We start from the raw sequence: 18,321 nt of genomic DNA, 5'->3' as shown, positions 1-18,321 counted from the left end.
TCCAAAGCATGCAAACTCAGAAGCTACTGGTAAAATAAAAATGAAACTAAGAAAATGAAAAATTAACACAAAAGCAGCATCTCTGCTTTTCACATCCTCAGTCATGTACATGGATGTATCTGGGCTGAAAGCTCTCACACAGGACATTGTCCTAACCTCTTCTTCCCAGCAGCCACTGGGAAAGAGAAAAGTACTTAAGAAAGGCATTTTGTCCATTAACCAATATGTATTTTAATAGATATATAGTAGTTTGTTTTATTTATGAAAGTATTAATTTTGAAAGCAGTTGATCTAACTTAAAAGCAAAAATTCTGTCATCTTTCCCAGTCTCTCTGATTTTACCTTTATACTTCAATTGCTTTCCTAGATGAAAATTCTAATAATTAAGGCTAATTCTAGAAATTGTTGCTAACTTGTAATGAGCCTCCTGTGATATTCTGTGTGGCCTTAAATAGTAACAGCAGTCAGCCATGTCTAAATCTGGCACCTTCTTAAATTAATTATTTTGAGACTTTCAGTTTTGCTTTAATGTTGTCTGCACATAAAAATACTGTTTGAAGTGAAAGACTCATCGGCCACGTATTTGGAATTGCAAAAGGAGCTTGGAGCACAGGGGAGAAACGTTCAGGGAGGATGTGCTAAAGCTGCAGAATAAAATCTCAAAAGTGCTGCATGTTGTTTTCTGATAATCATCCAGCAGATACTTGACACCTCTTTAACTTGACCAGTGGTGTTTGGTTATGTGCAACGTTGCTGACCGGAACGCTCCAGCTTTAGCACAGAATGCTCGTTGCAAGGTCAAGAGGGAATAAGGGAGCACATGAGCAGATAGCTGGCATGACGTAGATGAATGGGAAGGACAGGCCAAATCCCAGGGATTTTAAGTTCCATCTCAGATGCAGAATAATTTGGATTTTAGTGAATACAAGTGGCTCTGCCAAAAGCAAATCTAACCAGGGCTGATTCTGCCTTCAGCCATCCACCTTGCTACAAGAACATTCTCCAGACTTTCCCCTGTCTCTAAAATCTCCACAATGCCTTCACCCTCCTTCACCTCTTATTTGGGCAGGTAGCAGCGGGGCAGTATGTGGGCTAGCTGACATCTCATGCTGACGGCTTCTGGCTTTTGAGAAGCAACAGTTGCCTTTTCCTCAGTAAGGTCAGGATCTCGAGGCTCTCCTCTCCAAGCAGCTGTCAGTTAGCACAGAAATTGTGGAAATACAATATCATCTTTGGCATTTCTGGTTCTTCACCAGATTGAACCGAAATCGAACCCACAGTTTCAAAGTTGCTTGGTGGGGGAGAAAGAAAGGTAATGGGGCAGGCAGCACAAATCATTGGCCTCACTTTTACCAAAAAAAACCAAACCCACCCCTAAGCTGACAATACTTAACAATGAAATCTTTAAACTGGGAGTTAAATGCTTGAATGCTTGATTTTTCTGAGCCTCCTTGGCAGTGCTTTGTGCTCAGAGAGTCTGCTGCAGTCCCGACTGTGTATGCTTAGCACTTGAGAGTCAGATGATGTGGATACAGGTGGCGTAGGTAAATTTAGGTGACCTCTGACAGGCCATGTAAGGTGCCCTGTGTGTAGGAAGGGAGGGATTGTGTGTTTTGGGCTTTCCTCATAGGGGTGATTCACTGCTGCCTTCACCAGGTTGGGCAGCTGTGTGTGACTCGAGCTTGTGCAGGGGTTAAGTTGGCAGCCCTGCGACCAGCAAACCTAAAGCTGGCTGCTGTTCTTCGCTGGAGTTCTCAGCTGCAGATGGTGACCTGGTGCAACTGGCAAGCTGGAGGGGAAGGTTCTCCATAAAATAATGAAGGAAAACAGATACAAACTCATCCTCCTTAACCTCTGCTTTTTGGTTTTTTTAAGTGCTTTTCTATTTTTGTTTCATAACTTTCAGGAAGCCATGCCCCTGAATGACACAGTGTCCTGGACAATTTCATTTTAATCTCTCACCTGACACCTTCTTGAGGTTCTCTTTAAAAAAAGCCAACCTTGTGCACTGTGTTTGTTTTATCATTGCAGATAAACCTTTCTGGATTTCTCCCAAAAGCTGAGTCAGACAGTTCCTTGACAATCCTCTCAAGTTCAGAAAGGAGTTTCATTTTTGTGAATAATCGTCCAGTTCAGCAGAAGGAAATCCTGAAGGTAACAGCCTCTACCTTTTTATTCAAGAAATGTAAACAAAATTCTTTGAGGACACTTTCCTCTGCAGTCTATAACCTTTTTTCCCACATAAAATAGCTGGAGTGTTACAGAAGAATTTACAACAGAATTCCACGGTTTTGATGCTCCTGGTGCCTCTGTTCTGTTTCATTTGCTGCGGTCACTTCAGAGCACAGAGCTGGAGGTTATCTTCGTAGCTGTTTAAAATCATCTCCTTTCAGTGAAGCTCTGCAAAGAGCCGGAATGGTCAATTCTTTCTCTGTGGTAGCTTGCAGAAATACAGTGTGCAGTTTTCCATGTGGGAACCTGATGTAGTTTCTTGTGAGAGAAGTCTTCTGGAAATGAAGTTTGGATTTGTGTCCACTTGCTGTGGGCTTCTCAAGCACATGGGCAGACTTTCCCTTTAAGTTTGTGTGTGCATTGGATAAAAATGAAAGTGATAGTGCAGCAGCACTGGCTACAGCTAGGCATTTTGTAGGCAGAATTTGATACTCCTGGGTTTCTCACACTACTGAAGCTTGCAGCACCTAGCTTGGAGCAGCCTTGCTGTCCCTCCCCAGAGAAGAAAATCAAGGTCTTGCCCAAATATATCTGTGGAGTTTAAAGTGGAGGCAAGAAAGTTGCTTTCAGTTAACAAACCAAGCTTTGTAGATGTGAACCCTGAACTTGTCTTGGTGTGTTAAGTGCCAAATGCGGCTAATATGTCTCCACGTAGTATTTGATGTGCCTGGTTCTCCTGGGACTTAAAAGCTCAGCTTGCATCCCATGACAGGGACAGCTTTTTAACCAAGGCACAGAGGCCTGGGTTCAGGGTGGGTTCAACACACTGGCCTGCATTTAAGGCTGCTCTTCTACAATGGTAAGCTGCCTTCTTTTCCTTTTTATTTTTTAATTCAGTTTTTGCGTTGCTTATTTCTGACCAAGTAAGCATTAACAATACAGCTGTGAGACCACATTTAGGAAAGCAAGTTGTAGGTCACTTAAATCTCCTTGGTATGTACTGCCCAGGGAGGTGGTGGAGGCACCGTCCCTGGAGGTGTTCAAGAAAAGACTGGATGGGGCACTTAGTGCCATGGTCTAGTTGACTGGATAGGGCTGGGGGATGGGTTGGACTGGATGATCTTGAAGGTCTCTTCCAACCTGGTTGATCCTATCATTCTATGATTCTAAGTGCTGCTGGACATCTTATCACTACAATTCAGTACCAGCCAAGGATAGTCTGTGGGAATATTAAAATAACTGAGAAATACTTAAATGAGTTAAATGTTATTTAAACAGTATTTTAGAATTAGAAATTTGTTTCAAAAATTATCTACAGCAGCTTGTGATTTTTTTACACTTCCAAGGATGCTTTTGTATCACCATTTTCTCTAGTATTGGTGTCAAAGGATCCCTGGCAACTACAGGGAAATTGTAAGGTTCTTTATTTGACCTTTGTCATAGAATGGTTTGGGTTGGAAGGGATGTCCAAAGGTCATTAGTCCAACTCCCTCTACAGTTGGCAGAGACATCCTCCACTAGATCAGGTTGCTCAGAGCCTGTTGAGCCTGACCTTGAATATCTCCAGGGATGGAGCCTCAACTCCCTCCCTGGGCAACCTGTTGCAGTGTTCCACCACCCTCCTGGTACAGAACTTGTTCCTAACATCCAATCTAAATTTGCTCTTCTCTAATTTCAGACCATCACCTCTTACCCTATCCATATAAGCCTTTGTAAGCAGCCTCTCTTCAGCCTTCTTGTAGGCCCCATTCAGGTACTGGAAGGCTGCTATTAGGTGTCCTCAGAGCCTTCTCTTCTCCAGGCAGAACAATCCCAGCTCCCTAAGGCTGTCCTCGTAGCAGTGCTGCTCCAGCCCCCTGACCATCTTTGTGGCCCTCTTCTGGACCTGCTCCATCAGGCCAATGTCCTTCCTGTGTTGAGAGCTGCAGAGCTGGATGCAGTACTCCAGGTGAGCTCTCTCACCATAGTTGAGTGGCAGAATGCACTCTCTTAGTCTGCTGGCCTCGCTGCTTTTGATGCAGCCTGGGATTGGATTAGCCTTTTCAGATGCAAGTGCACCTTGTTGGCTCATGTCCAGCTTCTCATCCACCAAGATTCCTACTAGTAAGTGAGGCCAGAATTCTGACACAAAATAATTTTGTAGACTTCTGGAGTAGTTTTTTTTTAAGAGTATAGAGAGAAGAGTAAGGGCAAGCAGAGTTTGAGAACAGGTCTCATGAGACCCCACCTGGAGTACTGTGTACAGTTCTGGAGCCCCCAACACAAGAAGGACATGGAACTGTTGGAGCAAGTCCAAAGGAGGCCACAAAGATGCTCAGAGGGCTGGAGCAGCATTACTATGAGGACAGGCTATGAGAGTTGGGGCTCTTCAGCCTAGAGAAGAGAAGGCTTCAAGGAGACTTTGTAGTGCCCTTCCAGTGTCTGAAGGGCGCCTACAGGAGGACTGGGGGGGTCTTGCAAGGACAGAATGAGGAGTAATGTGTTTGAACTGACAGAGGGGAGATTCAAACTAGATGTTAGGAAGAAGTTCTTTCCAGTGAAAGTGGTGAAACACTGGCACAGGTTGCTCAGGGAGGTTATGGATGCTCTCTCCCTGGAGGTGTTCAAGGCCAGGTTAGATGAGGCCTTGAGCGACCTGTTCTAGTGGGAGTTGTCCCTGCCTATGTCAGGGGGTTGGAACTGGGTGATTTTTGAGGTCCCTTCCAACCTAAACCATTCTATGATTCATGACTTTCGTGCTTAAGCCCAATGCAACCACATAGCAATTCACCCTTCCAAAAAGCAGCCAGTACAGTGGATAGGCCAAGTAGAGGTTGTAACTTGGCTAGCTGGAATTCATTATCCATATATCTTTGAGGTCTCTTCTAACCTAGATCATTCTATGATAGGAATTTATAATTGGGTTAATGAAAGATGATTCCTGTTCTGAGAAGAGGGCAAGGCTGTGGTGCAGGTAGTGCTTTCTCAAACAAAGGTAGTTTGGCTGACATAGGAGCAGTGTAGTTGTACGTTATAGCAGTGAATTTTAACACCCAAGCAACAGTATTTGTGTTGATCGAGGCAGTAAGCATTGGAGTTGCAGTCCAATTTGGGTATCACATCTTTTCTTCCAGGTATGAGCAGTACATGCATTCAGAAGATCAAAGTAGCCACCACTAATGTTCTGGAAACGGTTCTTTATAGTTTAGCTGTGAAGACAGAGAGACCACCACTGCTAACTACTCTTTTGGTGATGGTTCCACCATACACGAGTACCTGTGAGGAGCTTTTTAGCACTCCAAACAAACTACCTCAGCAAACCAGTTATGCTTTTAGAATGTGAGGCTTTTATTTCTGCACCTTTTGTGCTTATTTTATTGTCTTTATTGACTTCTCGTTAAATCAATCTGTAGCTGATTCGACAGTACTGCAGCCAGGTGCTGCACAAGGATTGTACTCGATTGTATCCTGTCTTCTTCCTGAACATTAAAGTGCCTGCCTCTGCTGTGGATGTGAATGTAACACCTGATAAAACTCAAGTCTTGCTGCATTATAAAGTAAGTCAGTTTTTCATCTGGTTTTGAGCTGTCAATCTTTTTGCTTATGTAAGAATGAGAGTGGGTTCTGGGGCTGCTGAAGCATTGGAAAGTAAACAGTGACACTGGTGGGTTTCATTTCACAGATTGCTACAATGGTTTAGGTTGGAAGGGACCTTAAAGACTATCTAGTTCCAAACCCCTCTTTCATAGGCAGGGACACCTTCCACTAGACCAGGTCAATGAAGGCCTCAGCCAACCTGGCCTTGAACACCTCCATGAAGGGGGCATCCATCACCTGTTCCAGTGTCTCACCACTCTCACTGCAAAGAATTTCTTCCTGATCTCCAGTCTAAATTTGCCCTTCTCAAGCTTCAATCTATTCTCTCTCATCCTATCTCTACAAGCCCTTGTAGAAAGTCCCTTTCCAGCTTTCGTGTAGGCCCCCTTCAGGTACTGGAAGGCTGCTGTAAAGTGACCCCAGAGACCAGGCTGAACAGCCCAGATTCTATGAGTCTGTCCTTATAAGGGAGGTTCTTGAGACCTTTGATCATCTTTGTGGCCTCCTCTCAACCTGCTTCATCAGTTCCATGTCCTTCTTACACTGGGGGCACCAGATAGCACGCTCTCTCACAGGGCTGCTTTGTTTGCAGAGTGTTGCCCAGGCTCTCTGGCAGTATGTTCTAACTCCAAGTTAATTTAAAAAAAACATGTTTGTGCTGCCAGAGAAACATGTGTATCACTTCATTTTCAAATAACTTTAGATTTATGGAATCTTTTCAGTTGGAAAACTCCTGTAAGATTGAGTCCAACCATGATCTACTTCTGCCAAGTCTGGTGCTAAACTGTGTCCTTAACACCACATCTCTGCCTGTTTTAAACACCCCTGGGGACAGGGATTCAACCATCTTCCTGGGCAGCTTAGTCCAGTGTTTGAGAACCTGCTCAGGGGAGAAATGTCTTCCAGTATTGAACCTAAACCTCTCTTGGCACAACTTGAGCCCATTTTCTCATGTCCTATCACTCTTTACCAGGGAGAAGAGATAAACACCTTAATCACTCTGACCTCCTTTCAGGTAGCTATAGGGAGCAATGAGGTCTCCCCTCACCCTCTTTTTCTCCAGGCCAAACATCCCCAGTTCCCTCAGTCGTTCCTCATAAGATCTCTTCTCCAGACCCTTTACCAGCTTCATTGCCCTTTTCTGGACCCAATCCAGCACCTCAGTGTCTTTCTTGGAGTGAAGAGCCCCAAACCTGAATCCAGTTCTCAAGGTGTGACTTCGCCAGTGCTGACTACAGGAGTACAGTGACTTCCCTGGTGAATTAGGGTGAGAGGAGCTACATGGACTTATGATGGGTGTCCTTCCATATGTCTGACTCTTACCTTCATCATTATGCTAACCAGTTTTTAAACACCACATACCTTAAGGTGGAAGTGGAGGGGGAATTGGTTTGGTGGACAGGAGGATGACCATGAGCCGGCAATGTGCCCTTGTGGCCAAGAAGGCCACTGCCATCCTGGGGTGGATTAGAAGGGCTGTGGTTAGTAGATAGAGAGAGGTTCTTTTCCCTGTCTACTCTGCCCTGATGAGGAGATACCTCGAATATTTTGTCCAGTTCTGGGCCACTCGGTTCAGGAATGACCTCAGGGAGCTGCTTGAGAGAGTCCACAGAGCCACAAAGATGATGGAGGGAGAAGAACATTTCCCTTGTGAGGAAAGGCTGAGGGAGCTGGAGCTCTTTAGCTTGGAGAAGAAGAGACTGAGGAGTGACCTCATTCATGTTTATAAAGATGTGCAAGGCAGTGTCAGGAGGACAGAGCCAGGCTCTGCTCAGTGATGTCCAATGACAGGACAAGGGGCAGTGCATGCAAGCTGGAGCAGAGGTTCCACATGAACATAAGGAACAAACTTTCCTTGTGAGGGTACCAGAGCCCTGGAACAGGCTGCCTAGAAAGGCTGCGGAATCTTCTTCTCTGGAAACATTCAAAACCAGCTTGGATGTCTTCCTGTGTGACCTACTCTAGGTGACCCTGCTCTGGCAGTGGGGTTGGATTGATGATCTTTCAAGGTCCTTTCCAACCTCTAATATTCTGTGATTTCTGGTCAAAACACTGTTTTGCCATTATCTGTGTTGGCACCCATCAAGTGTCACGATATCCTGTTTGTACTGTCAAGTCCTGACATTTAGACCACATATACCTGTGCTTCAGAGGGTGTGTAGAGATGGATTTCCATAAAGTCGTTTCCATTTAGTAGCACCTAGTGAGAAAACCAGGGTCATGCAAATTAAGAAGGCTCCAGAGGTGAGGTGGTTCTTCAGAGCGAAAGTATGTAGAAAAGTTTTTGTATTTGTCTGTGTTAATCCTGTGAATGCATTGCCTGTTAAGTGTCACTTGCATGAGAACTAACACAGCATTCACACATATGATATAGTTGGCATTAAGAAAGGTGACTGATTTATCCTTTTGTTTATTTGGTTTGGTTTGGGAATTTTTTTTGTTTGTTTCCTATTTTTTTCTTTTTAATTTCCATCGTTTGGTTCAAAGCTGACCGGGAAAGCAGGCACAATAAAAGCACCCAGGCCAGCAGGCTTACACAACATCGTGGGACCCACTGAGGTTAGAAAAGAGCTGTTCAAGGCTAGATTGGATGAGGCCTTGAGTGACCTGTTCTAGTGGGAGTTGTCCCTGCCTATGCCAGGGGGGTTGGAACTGGATGATCTTTGGGGTCCCTTCCAACCTAAACCGTTCTATGATTCATGTCTTTTGTGCTTAAGCCCAATGCAACCACATAGCAATTCACCCTTCCAAAAGCAGCCAGTACAGTGGATAGGCGAAGTAGAGGCTGTAATTTGGCTAGCTGGAATTCATTATCTATACATCTTTGAGGTCCCTTCTAACATAGATCATTCTATGATAGGAATTTATAATTGGGTTAATGAAAGGAAGATATGAGTCCTGTTCTGAGGTGTCCCTGCCTATGGTGAGGGGCTGGAACTAGATGATCTTTGAGGTCCCTTCCAATTTGAACCATTCTGTGATTCTGTTTGCTGTGACTATAAGCTTCCTACTCTGTATTAGGTGGGCATAGCTTTGCCTGCTATTGATAAAAGCAATCAGTACCCTTTTATCAGGCAAGCTGTTAACTAGTTTTGTGATAACCAGTGAAGCAGAGTATCAATCATAAAATATTTGAGACTAAAGGTGTCCAGTTCAGAGGGTTCTTTTGAGCACAAGTGAACAACTGGAACACAACAATCACAGAATTACCTCTCATCCTGTCATTACAAGACCTTGTAAAAAGTCCTTCCTCAGCCCTCCTGTAGGCCCCCTTCAGATACTGGAGATTATCTTCAGGTAATCTGCCCTGATATGCCTGTAAATATTCCATATGAGATAACTTGGCTTGTTATTCTGTATCCTTGGTATCTGTGGGTTGCGTTATAAGGTGTGCTTGTGTGTGTGGTTTTTATGCTGCTGGTTTTCTTTCTGCAGGAATCTGTCTTCCTTGCTGTTGAAAACGTGTTGAAATCGCTGTATGGGCCACTACCTGCTGCAGTCCCTGGTGAAAGTAATAAAACAGCTGTTACCTCTGAAGACATGTTTGCTCCTAGAACAGAACAAACAGATGTGGTGGTTAATGAAATGGGACCATCTGGAAACGATGAGCCACATGCTCATACTTCATTCCTTTCACTCAGCAGCGATGTGCAGAACTGTCAAGCAGGAAAAAACACAGAGATCTGCTTAAATCATCAGACATTTTGTAGTGATAATGTACGTAGTGGCCTGGACGAAAGAGAGGTTTTGAAGAGCGATGCCTTTCCAGAGAGCTCCTTAAATTTATTGTGTGAGTGGGAGCAGAATGGGCAGAATCTGATTGATATTGCAAGTAACGGGGTTCTTGTGGACCCCAAGCCTAAAAAAGTTGATGAGCATCATTTGAGTTGTGACAGTATTGATAAAATAGAAAACAATGAGGAATCCTTAGTCCCTAGAGCCCCCCTTGAGATCTCTGCTGATCATTGGAGTAGGGGAAGTGCATTTAAAAATCATCTAGGAGACAACGTGGAACCTGTTAAAATTTTGATTCCTGAAGAGGAGGGAACAGTGAATGAGCAGAATGAGCATCCTGGTGAGCAGAGCAATCACCCACAGAGCTCCAATCCAAGCACAAAGAAAAGAAATGTGATAAGTGATAAATTTGGCCACGTGACAGGTTATGATTTAATTAGCAGCAGAATAATAAAGAAACCAAAGTCTGCAATTGGATTTTTCACTCAAGAGCATCGCCCAGAAGTGATGGCTGATAATCCAAAGACCAGCATGGACGACATCCTTCTCCTAATTGAAGACAAGTGGAAGAATTTGAACGAAGAGGGAAAAAAGAAGTAAGTTTTCAGTCTGATAGTTGCCAGTCAGCCACACGTGGTGAATTAGAACAATTGCAGCTTCCCAGCTAGTTAACAAAAAATAAACCAGAAAATTATTTTTGAATTTTTAGTCTCAGAATATATGTTGGAAGGGACCTCAAGGATTCATAAATTTACACAATGGTTCAGATTGGAGGAGACCTTGGAGATCATCTAGTTCTAACCTCCCTGCCATGGGCAGGGACACCTTCCACTAGAGTGGGCTGCTCAAGGCCTCATCAAGTCTGGCCTTCAACACCTCCAGGGAGGGGGCATCCATGGCCTCCCTGGGCAGCCTATTCCAGTGTCTCACCATAGAATGACAGAATTCCATAGAATCTTGGACACCACTTTCACTATAAAGAATTTCTTCCTAATCTCCAGTCTAAATCTGCCCTGTTCTAGCCTCAGTCCACTCCCTCCCATCCTATTGCTCCAAGCCTTTGTAGAAAATCTCTTCCCAGCTTTCTCGTAGGCCAGCTTTCAGGTACTGAAGGCTGCTCTAAGGTCTCCCTAGAGCCTTTTCTTCTCCAGGCTGAAAGCCCCAACTCTCTCAGCCTGTCCTCATAGGAGAGATTTTCCAGCACTCTGATGACCTGTTGCCTCCTCTGGAACTGCTGACGCATTTCCTTGTCCTTCTTATGCTGCAGGCACCAGAACTGGACGTAGTACTGCAGGTGTAGTCTGACCAGATCAGAGCAGGAGAATCACCTCTCTCATCACGCTGGTCACACTTCTGGATCAACTGGTCCAACCTTTAATTCACAGTCAGTGTGGTGATTTGTCATCCTTTGCAGACGCACGGTGCTGATTTGAGTCTGTCGTTTTGCCACTGTGCCATGCAGCAGTTGGGTAGCGACAGTTTTGCTGGATTGTTTAGAGATACAGTGCAAGAAAAAGTACTGTTTGAATCCTGCCAACTTCACATTTCTGAGGCCTGCCTCTATGTTATCACTCCTGATGGACTGTTGGTGGAAGCCTGCATGGGTAGTGGATGAAGCCCTGTATAGCTCCTCCAGAGCTTTTCCAATGAGCAGTTCTTTTTTTATTGCTTCAAAGTGAGAATTCCTTTTCAGTATCTTTAGGACTCAAACATTTGGTAAACTCCTTTCCTCTACATTTAGTACATGTCTCAGCCCAGATTGAATCAGAATTGTATTTATAAAGCCCAATCAAATGGAGGAATTTCTTTTCCACCTAAACAGCTATTCCAGTGCTTATTCAGGGAGTATAATGCAGTTTGAATTTTTATCTGTTTCAGTCACAACTACATTTCTTTGTAGCTTACAGTCTGAACAGCTAATTTCCATATTTTACTCAAATGGGTTTTTGGAGGGAGAGAACTATTTTAGCTTAGTTTGAGGCAGGAGTTGGATTAGTTCCAACTAATTACTCTTGAGTTGCAGAATTACTCCTTGTAAATGATCGTAGGATCAATTGTTTCATTTGGAAGCTACCTTAAAGCTCATCTTCCAGCTGTTTGATTCAGCACTGGCAAGGCCACACCTTGAGTACTGGGTCCAATTTTGGGTCCCTCACTCCAAGTAGGAGGTTCAGGGGCTGGAATGGGTCCAAAGAAGGGCAGCAAAGATGGCGAAGGATCAGGTCAGGAACAGCCTGAGGGACCTGGGGTCTTTTAAGTCTGGAGAAGAGTAGGTTGAGAGGAGATCTTATTGCTCTCTACAACTCCCTGAAAGAAGGTTGGAGTGAGATGGGGGTTGGGCTCTTCTCCCTAGTATCAGATGATAGAACGAGAGGAAATGACCTGAAATTGTGCCAGGGGAGGCTTAGATTGGCTGTGGGGAGTAGTGTCTTTCCTTCAAGAGTGGTCCCCACTGGAACAGGTGGGTCAGGGAGGTGGTTGAGTCACCGTCCCTGGAGGTGTTAAAAAAACCTGTGGCCATGGCACTTGGAGACATGGAGCATGTCCTCAGGTGGACTGAGGAGAATCTCATGAGATTCAAGAAGGCAAAATGCAAGGTCCTGCACCTGAGTCGGGGCAATCCTCGATATCAGTGCAGGCTGTGGGGGGATGATGAAATCAAGAGCAGCCCTGCAGAAAAGGACTTGGGGGTGCTGATGGCTGAGAAGCTGCACATGAGCCAGCAATGAGCACTTGCAGCCTGGAAGGCAAATCCCATCCAGGGCTGCATTAAAAGAAGTGTGACCAGCAGATGCTACTCTGCTCTGGTGAGACTTCATCTGGATTCCTGTGTCCAGCTCTGGGGCCCCCAACACAAAAGATACATGGACCTGCTGATGTGACTTCAGATGAGGATGACAGAGGACTGAAGCACCTCTCCTGTGAAGACAGGCTGAAAGAACTGAGGCTGTTCAGCCTGGAGAAGAGAAAGTTTTGGGGAGACCTTAGAGCTTCATTTCAGTATTTGAAGGTAATCCACAGGAAGGCTGGGGAAGGACAAGGGGCAGTGGTTTGAATCTGGAGCAGGGCAGATTTAGGCTGGACATCAAGAGGAAGTTCTTTACAGTGAGAATGGTGAAATACTGGAACAGGCTGTCCAGGCATATGGGAATATGGTTGACGCCCCATCCCTGGAGACATTAAAGATGAGAATTTATATGGCCCTGGGCAGCCTGCTCTAGTTGGAGGTGTCCCTGCTGGCCACTGAGGATCCTTTCCAACCCAATGTGATCTGTCTGTCTGTGTGATTTCTAGCAGAAAGCTTGGGACATGGAGTTTTGGTTCCGAAGAGTGAAGTCAGTGAAGACTTGTGAAAATGTGTTTGTTTCATGGTCTGGAAACCAGGAGAGGGAATTCAGAATGACCATTGAAAATAAGATGATTTGAGCCAAGGCAGAGTCATTTTAACACTAAGAGATTTGATTAGGGAAATGGTGAGAAAGAGAAGCTGTAGCCATTGAACTGCTGCTCTTGGAGTTCCTGTTTTTCCCTTGACTATTTTGATTTGTAGACATCTGCACTATTTTCAGTAAGAGCTCTGTCACACTGCAGTTAAACCTTCTTATCCAGCTTCTGCTTGAGCTCATCTAAAGCTCACCAAGCAAGCAGCGAGATGAGTTGGAATATGTCCAGAGAAGGGCCACAAGGATGACAAACTTGCCTCAGAACATAACAATAGGAAGAGACACTTGGACATCATCTCCTCCAAGGCAACAATCCAGAGGAGCTGATGTACGGCTGGCAGAGAACTTAAGTCTTGCCTACCAGATACTCTGGATAAATTGGGCCACCTAGAGGTAACAACAAATGTATATACAGCAGGACAGTCCAAGTGCCGCAGCTCTGCTGAGCACACTATACCTCCAACTCCCTATCACCTTTCCTGGGCTCTGCTCCTCCAACCTGCTGTGACAAAGCCATGCCTTTACCTTACAATGGGTGTGCTCAGCTTTGGCATCTGTGTTTCTCTCTGTGGCTCCTTCAGCCAGGTCTGAACGAATTTAAATGCCTTTGGGGAGCAGTACAACCAACAGATGTCTTGCAGTGGCATAGGATAGCCCTTTCAAAACAATCCAGCATTTATTACTCAACCAGAATGTAAAATGTTGTGGTCTTTAGGTTATAATAGCAGAGGAAAGCTTCTGTGTGTGTCCATGTTGGCAGTATCTTGGATCTCCCTGCTTTGCAAAGCCAGGATTTAATTTCTTGCACTTGCTCTTCTCTTACTTCGTACAGGTTGTGTGTGTTTCTAGACTCACTATTTCTTGCATATCAAGCACAAATAGGAGTGGAATATCATACCCATTTCTGGGCCACTCACTTCAAGAACAACCTCAGCGAACTCCTTGACAGAGTGCAGCATAGAGCCACAAAGATCCCAAAGGAAGTGGAACATCTCCCTTGTGAGGAAAGGCTGAAGGGGCTGGGTCTCTTTGGCTTGGAGAAGAGGAGACTGGAGAGTGATTTCATTCATGTTTATAAAGATGTGAAGGGCAGTGTCAGGAGGACAGAGCCAGGCTCTGCTCAGTGGTGTCTAGTGATAGGGCGAGAGGCAGTGAGTGCAAGCTGGAGCAGAGGAGGTTCCACATGAGCATAAGGAAAAACTTTTTACTGTATTTTAACCTTTTAGTTGACAGGAATGTTTCCTTTGAATGGAGGACATTTAGTCATACCATCTGTTCATTGGCCATCCATCATATCTCTAGCCAGCTCTATTTATATACTGGCCAGATATTAATCTTGAATATTAATAACTGGCATGACTCCTCTCATACTGTTGCTTGTCCCCAGCATCTGTTCAGGCATTGTAGTAGGTCTGTGGTGTCCACTCCTAGGAACCAGTGCTGAAACCTGTGCATTTCAGAAGTAGACTAAAAAGCTGATATGGGCAGGTAAAAGCTTGTATTTTCATTTCCTTCTTCACAAAGCAAGGAAATGCAGGAGCAGGACATAATGCTTATGGTGATAATTGGAGCTGATTTGGTTTCATTATGGGAAGAGGCTTCTGCTGAGATGTGTTGCATTCAGGAAGGGATGCCTCTGTATTCTGGACACGCATGAATGTACTCAAGTGGCCATTTCCAGTCAGAGTTTACTTCAGATATTCAAATTCAGATCTGAGAAGAGGCCTTCTATTAAAAGGGTTTTGTAACATGCTAAATACTTCCTTTGGGTATAAGTTGCAAGGAGAAAATAATAAACCCATTTTTCTAGTTAAACCCAAACTGCCTTTGAAACTAGACTTCGTTCTAGTCTTCCACTCCCTCCTTGGACCCAGTCTTGCAAATTTCCTTGCCTTAAGGTTTGGTAGCTTCAGGAAAGGATCTTGAATTTACAGTCTTCATTCACAGAGAAGAAACTGCTCTTGCAGCAGTTGCTGGCTATGGTTGCCTCTGTGGAAGGCTTTTAGAACAGGCAAAGGTGTTCCCTCATAGTTTGTAAGCCTGCTGCTTTCTCTGATTCTGAGCAAAGCACTGTCAGTGACTTGTGTCAATTTGCAAACCCCTCAGAATCCATGCTTGTAAGACTGGAATTTTTCTGATGCTGAATGACAGGCAGGTTGGACTTTGGAAATGTTTTTGTTCTGGACCATCAGCATACCACTGAAAGCTCAGTTCAATTAAATACTCTCCTCCACTACAACTGAGCCTATTCAAAACAAAGTATTTATTGATCTGGTCAAAGCTATAAGTGCATTTGAGATAAAAAAAGTTCTGTTCAAGCGATTTCATCCATTCATTTTAAAAGGAGCAGATGTTTTTTATCTTAATGTTTACTCCATATTTTCTAGGACATGATTTATTGCAAGAAACTATTTAAGCTGACATTTTTAGTTAACTAAATATTGGTACCATATGTGAAGGCTAGCACATCATAATTAATTGCAAATGGTGACCCTTTTGTTGACCTTAATTTTCCAGCATGCATGCACATAATTGAATCAAACTGTTCCAGCAAGTGGCAAGAAATAAATATGACCAGCTGAAATACTGATTGCCAATACTTACATATGATAGTACTACTTTTATTTGTAATTTATTTGCTTGAAGGTTGGACTGTTTTGCATTACCTGCTGGAATCTAGGACGTCAAATAAGGGCAAAAAAGAGGGAGTTTAACAAATCACTCATTTGACCTCCAAAAAAATTAGGTTCGTATGCAGTAGGCAAGCATAAACCTGGCATCTGTCAAAGTTTAGCTGTCTTCCTGACACTTGTAAACTTAGTAAGGATCATTCAGGTTGTGATTTAGTGTGTAGGGGTGTTTGAACCACTGAGGAGTAGTGTTCATTACTGAGTACTTTTGAGAATTCTGGAAGTTTATTAGTTACAGAAATCTAGGGTAATTGTATCTATTCTGTGTTCTTGTGCCTTTATGCTGCTAATTTTAGGCCATTTGAAATCAAATTGACTTCTTTTTATTAAGTGAAGCCTGAGGCTTACAAAGTTATTTGGGCTCCAAACTCTTACCCAACCACATGGACTCCCCTTGAAGTCTGTAGAGCTCTAGAAGCTTAAGTGACTTTGTGAATTGAGCTGGAAGTGCCTGCAACAAAACTCCTTCCAAAACTGTCTGATTGTAGGGTTAAATGCAGTCCTTGGGACTACATCCAAAGCAGCTTGCTGCAGCTCTTTGTATGGTGCAGCCTACTCCTCCCCCTTCAGTGATTCAGATTCTGCTGGCTGTCATGATGCAGGAAAATGTCCAACTCATCCTCTTCAAAGGGTAACGTAATACGGGTACGGTGCCCAATGTCCTTCCACCTCCATCCTAGTGGAAAGCAAATTGATGTGGCTGCTGGAAAGAGCCATGGGAGAGCTGCTGAAATGGCTACAGTGCATTTTGTGTCAGTACATTAGGAGTTGAGGTTGGAGGGGTTTTATCTGATTGCATTGCTGGTCTCTTTTCTCTTTCAAGTTATGAAATGAAAGCTGCTAAAGACCTGGAACGGTACAACAGAGAGGTCAAGAAAGCTATGGGACACAGAGGGCACCGACCAACGAAGGAGAGTGAGAAACAGAAACTCAGGCTGAAGGCTTCCCCAGCTGACCAGCAGAAGCTCGACAAGATATTTCATGCTCAGACTGAAAGGAAGAGGAAACCTGAAGAGCCTACAAAAATTGTCACAGTGCCTTTTTCTCTGAGTTCCTGTAGGCGTCACCTTCAGAGATGCCAAGGAAAGGATTCAGATGAAGAGGAGCTTTTCCTTATCCGTAATCAGAGTTTTCCTGATGTCTGGATATTTGCTACTGGCAAAAAGCTAATGTTGCTGAACCCATACAGATTGGAAGAAGCCCTGTTATGTAAGAGATTGCTGATGAATCATAAGCTTCCAGTAGAGAAACTGGACAAACCAATTGTGTTAACAGACAGGTATAGTACAACTGAACAAAAATGTCTGTGATCTTCCATAAAGATTTACAGTAAACTCTCCTAAGACCTTGTTTGCTAATTCCAGGATTATTTGTATATATATCTGTAAGAAGATGGTTTTTTGATGTTTTGTAGACTTTTACTTTTTAGTAATGAGCAGGCCTGCTCATGCTCTACTTGCACTAAGTATGAATTTTGACCAGCTTCACTGGTAGTAGAGCAGAGGTAAATTTCTTCCACCAGAGGAAAATTTAAATGCTCCACAGTTTCACCATTCCAGCTAAATTTTCGCACTATAGGTTAGGCAATGGCTGATGTAATTACTATCATTATATGCTGAAATGTGGTCACTCTTTAAGATAGTTGTAATTTTGTTTCTTCAAACAAATTGCATTTTCAGAATATATTTAAAGATCTTGATCTCTCCTCATCACTTGCTACTTTTTTTTTCCAGTCTTTTTCTCACAGTTTGAATTTTCACATTTGGGGTTTTAACACTTCGGTGATACATGGTTTGGTTTTGTTTGTGTTTTTTTTCCCCAGTCTTATTGGTGGAGCTCAGTATATGGCTGCTCTTTATAAAATGCAGAAGGGTTACCAGAGTTTCAATGGATCAAGTCAGTTGTCAGATCCAAGGCTTGTTGCAAATGGATTCCAGATCATAATGATAGAAGGTATGATGGTTTTAAAATCTTTAGTCTCTTACTCCAGCTAAGGCTTGTTTCTTTTGCTTTATTGTGTGTTTTTATGTGGGTTGTGTTGTTCTAACATCCTGCTTTTCTTAATGATGAGATTTTATTGCTTGGCAGTGAATGTCACCTTTGACATGGAACATGGACTGTTGGCAACTGGTAACTGCATGGAAAACTTTAATAGGATTTCAACGAATGCTCTGAAATCTCTGTTTTCCTCAGTTTTCTTCTATTTCTTTTCTCAAAATGCTGGGTGTCAGTGTCCTTAACTGCCATCCTGACAGAATTTAAACTGGTGCAGATATCTTAGTCCTGATGGCTTCTTCTGAGAGCAATATTTGCAGATAATTGAAGTACGTGCTTTAGAGGATGACTTCTCTGCTGTTGAACATCTGAGGAGGTCCAGTAAGATGCTAAATCTGATTCTTGACTGACTTGTATCAGAGTTGCAAAGGGTCCAGTAAAGGAGGGTGACAGAATCACCATCACACCTTTTGATAGAGTTCTTTTCAGTGCCCTTAGGTTGATCACAAAACAAATGTTTTGCGTGAGATCCTTTTCCCTTAGCCAGAGAGATCAAATGCTTGTGTTTTTCCGAAGCACAATTCATAGGGGTGCTGCTAAAACCCAGAGGCAGCCCACCCAGGGTTGGTTCTGCAGATCAGAATTTCTCTAGCAGGGTTCCAAGGCAAGCAAACATCTTTGGGGGTAGTACCTAGTTGACAGCTCAGAGA

At 43.7% G+C, this 18,321-nt stretch overlaps 1 protein-coding gene across 1 annotated transcript in view; it reads left to right on the top strand.

Moving 5' to 3' along the window:
• Positions 1-18,321, top strand: part of PMS1 (PMS1 homolog 1, mismatch repair system component) — a 75,607-nt gene that overhangs the window by 36,874 nt on the left and 20,412 nt on the right. The window contains exons 6-10 of the mRNA XM_064157962.1: positions 2,032-2,154; positions 5,565-5,708; positions 9,184-10,079; positions 16,440-16,895; positions 17,439-17,569. Of these exons, the coding sequence (XP_064014032.1) occupies positions 2,032-2,154; positions 5,565-5,708; positions 9,184-10,079; positions 16,440-16,895; positions 17,439-17,569 (1,750 nt within the window). The remainder of the gene's footprint in view (positions 1-2,031; positions 2,155-5,564; positions 5,709-9,183; positions 10,080-16,439; positions 16,896-17,438; positions 17,570-18,321) is intronic.

Source organism: Pogoniulus pusillus, chromosome 2 (assembly GCF_015220805.1).
Source record: "Pogoniulus pusillus isolate bPogPus1 chromosome 2, bPogPus1.pri, whole genome shotgun sequence".
NCBI classification, from domain to species: Eukaryota; Metazoa; Chordata; class Aves; order Piciformes; family Lybiidae; genus Pogoniulus; species Pogoniulus pusillus.
The sequence above is the reverse complement of the archived record's forward strand: the minus strand, read 5'-3'. Positions and strand labels throughout refer to the sequence as shown.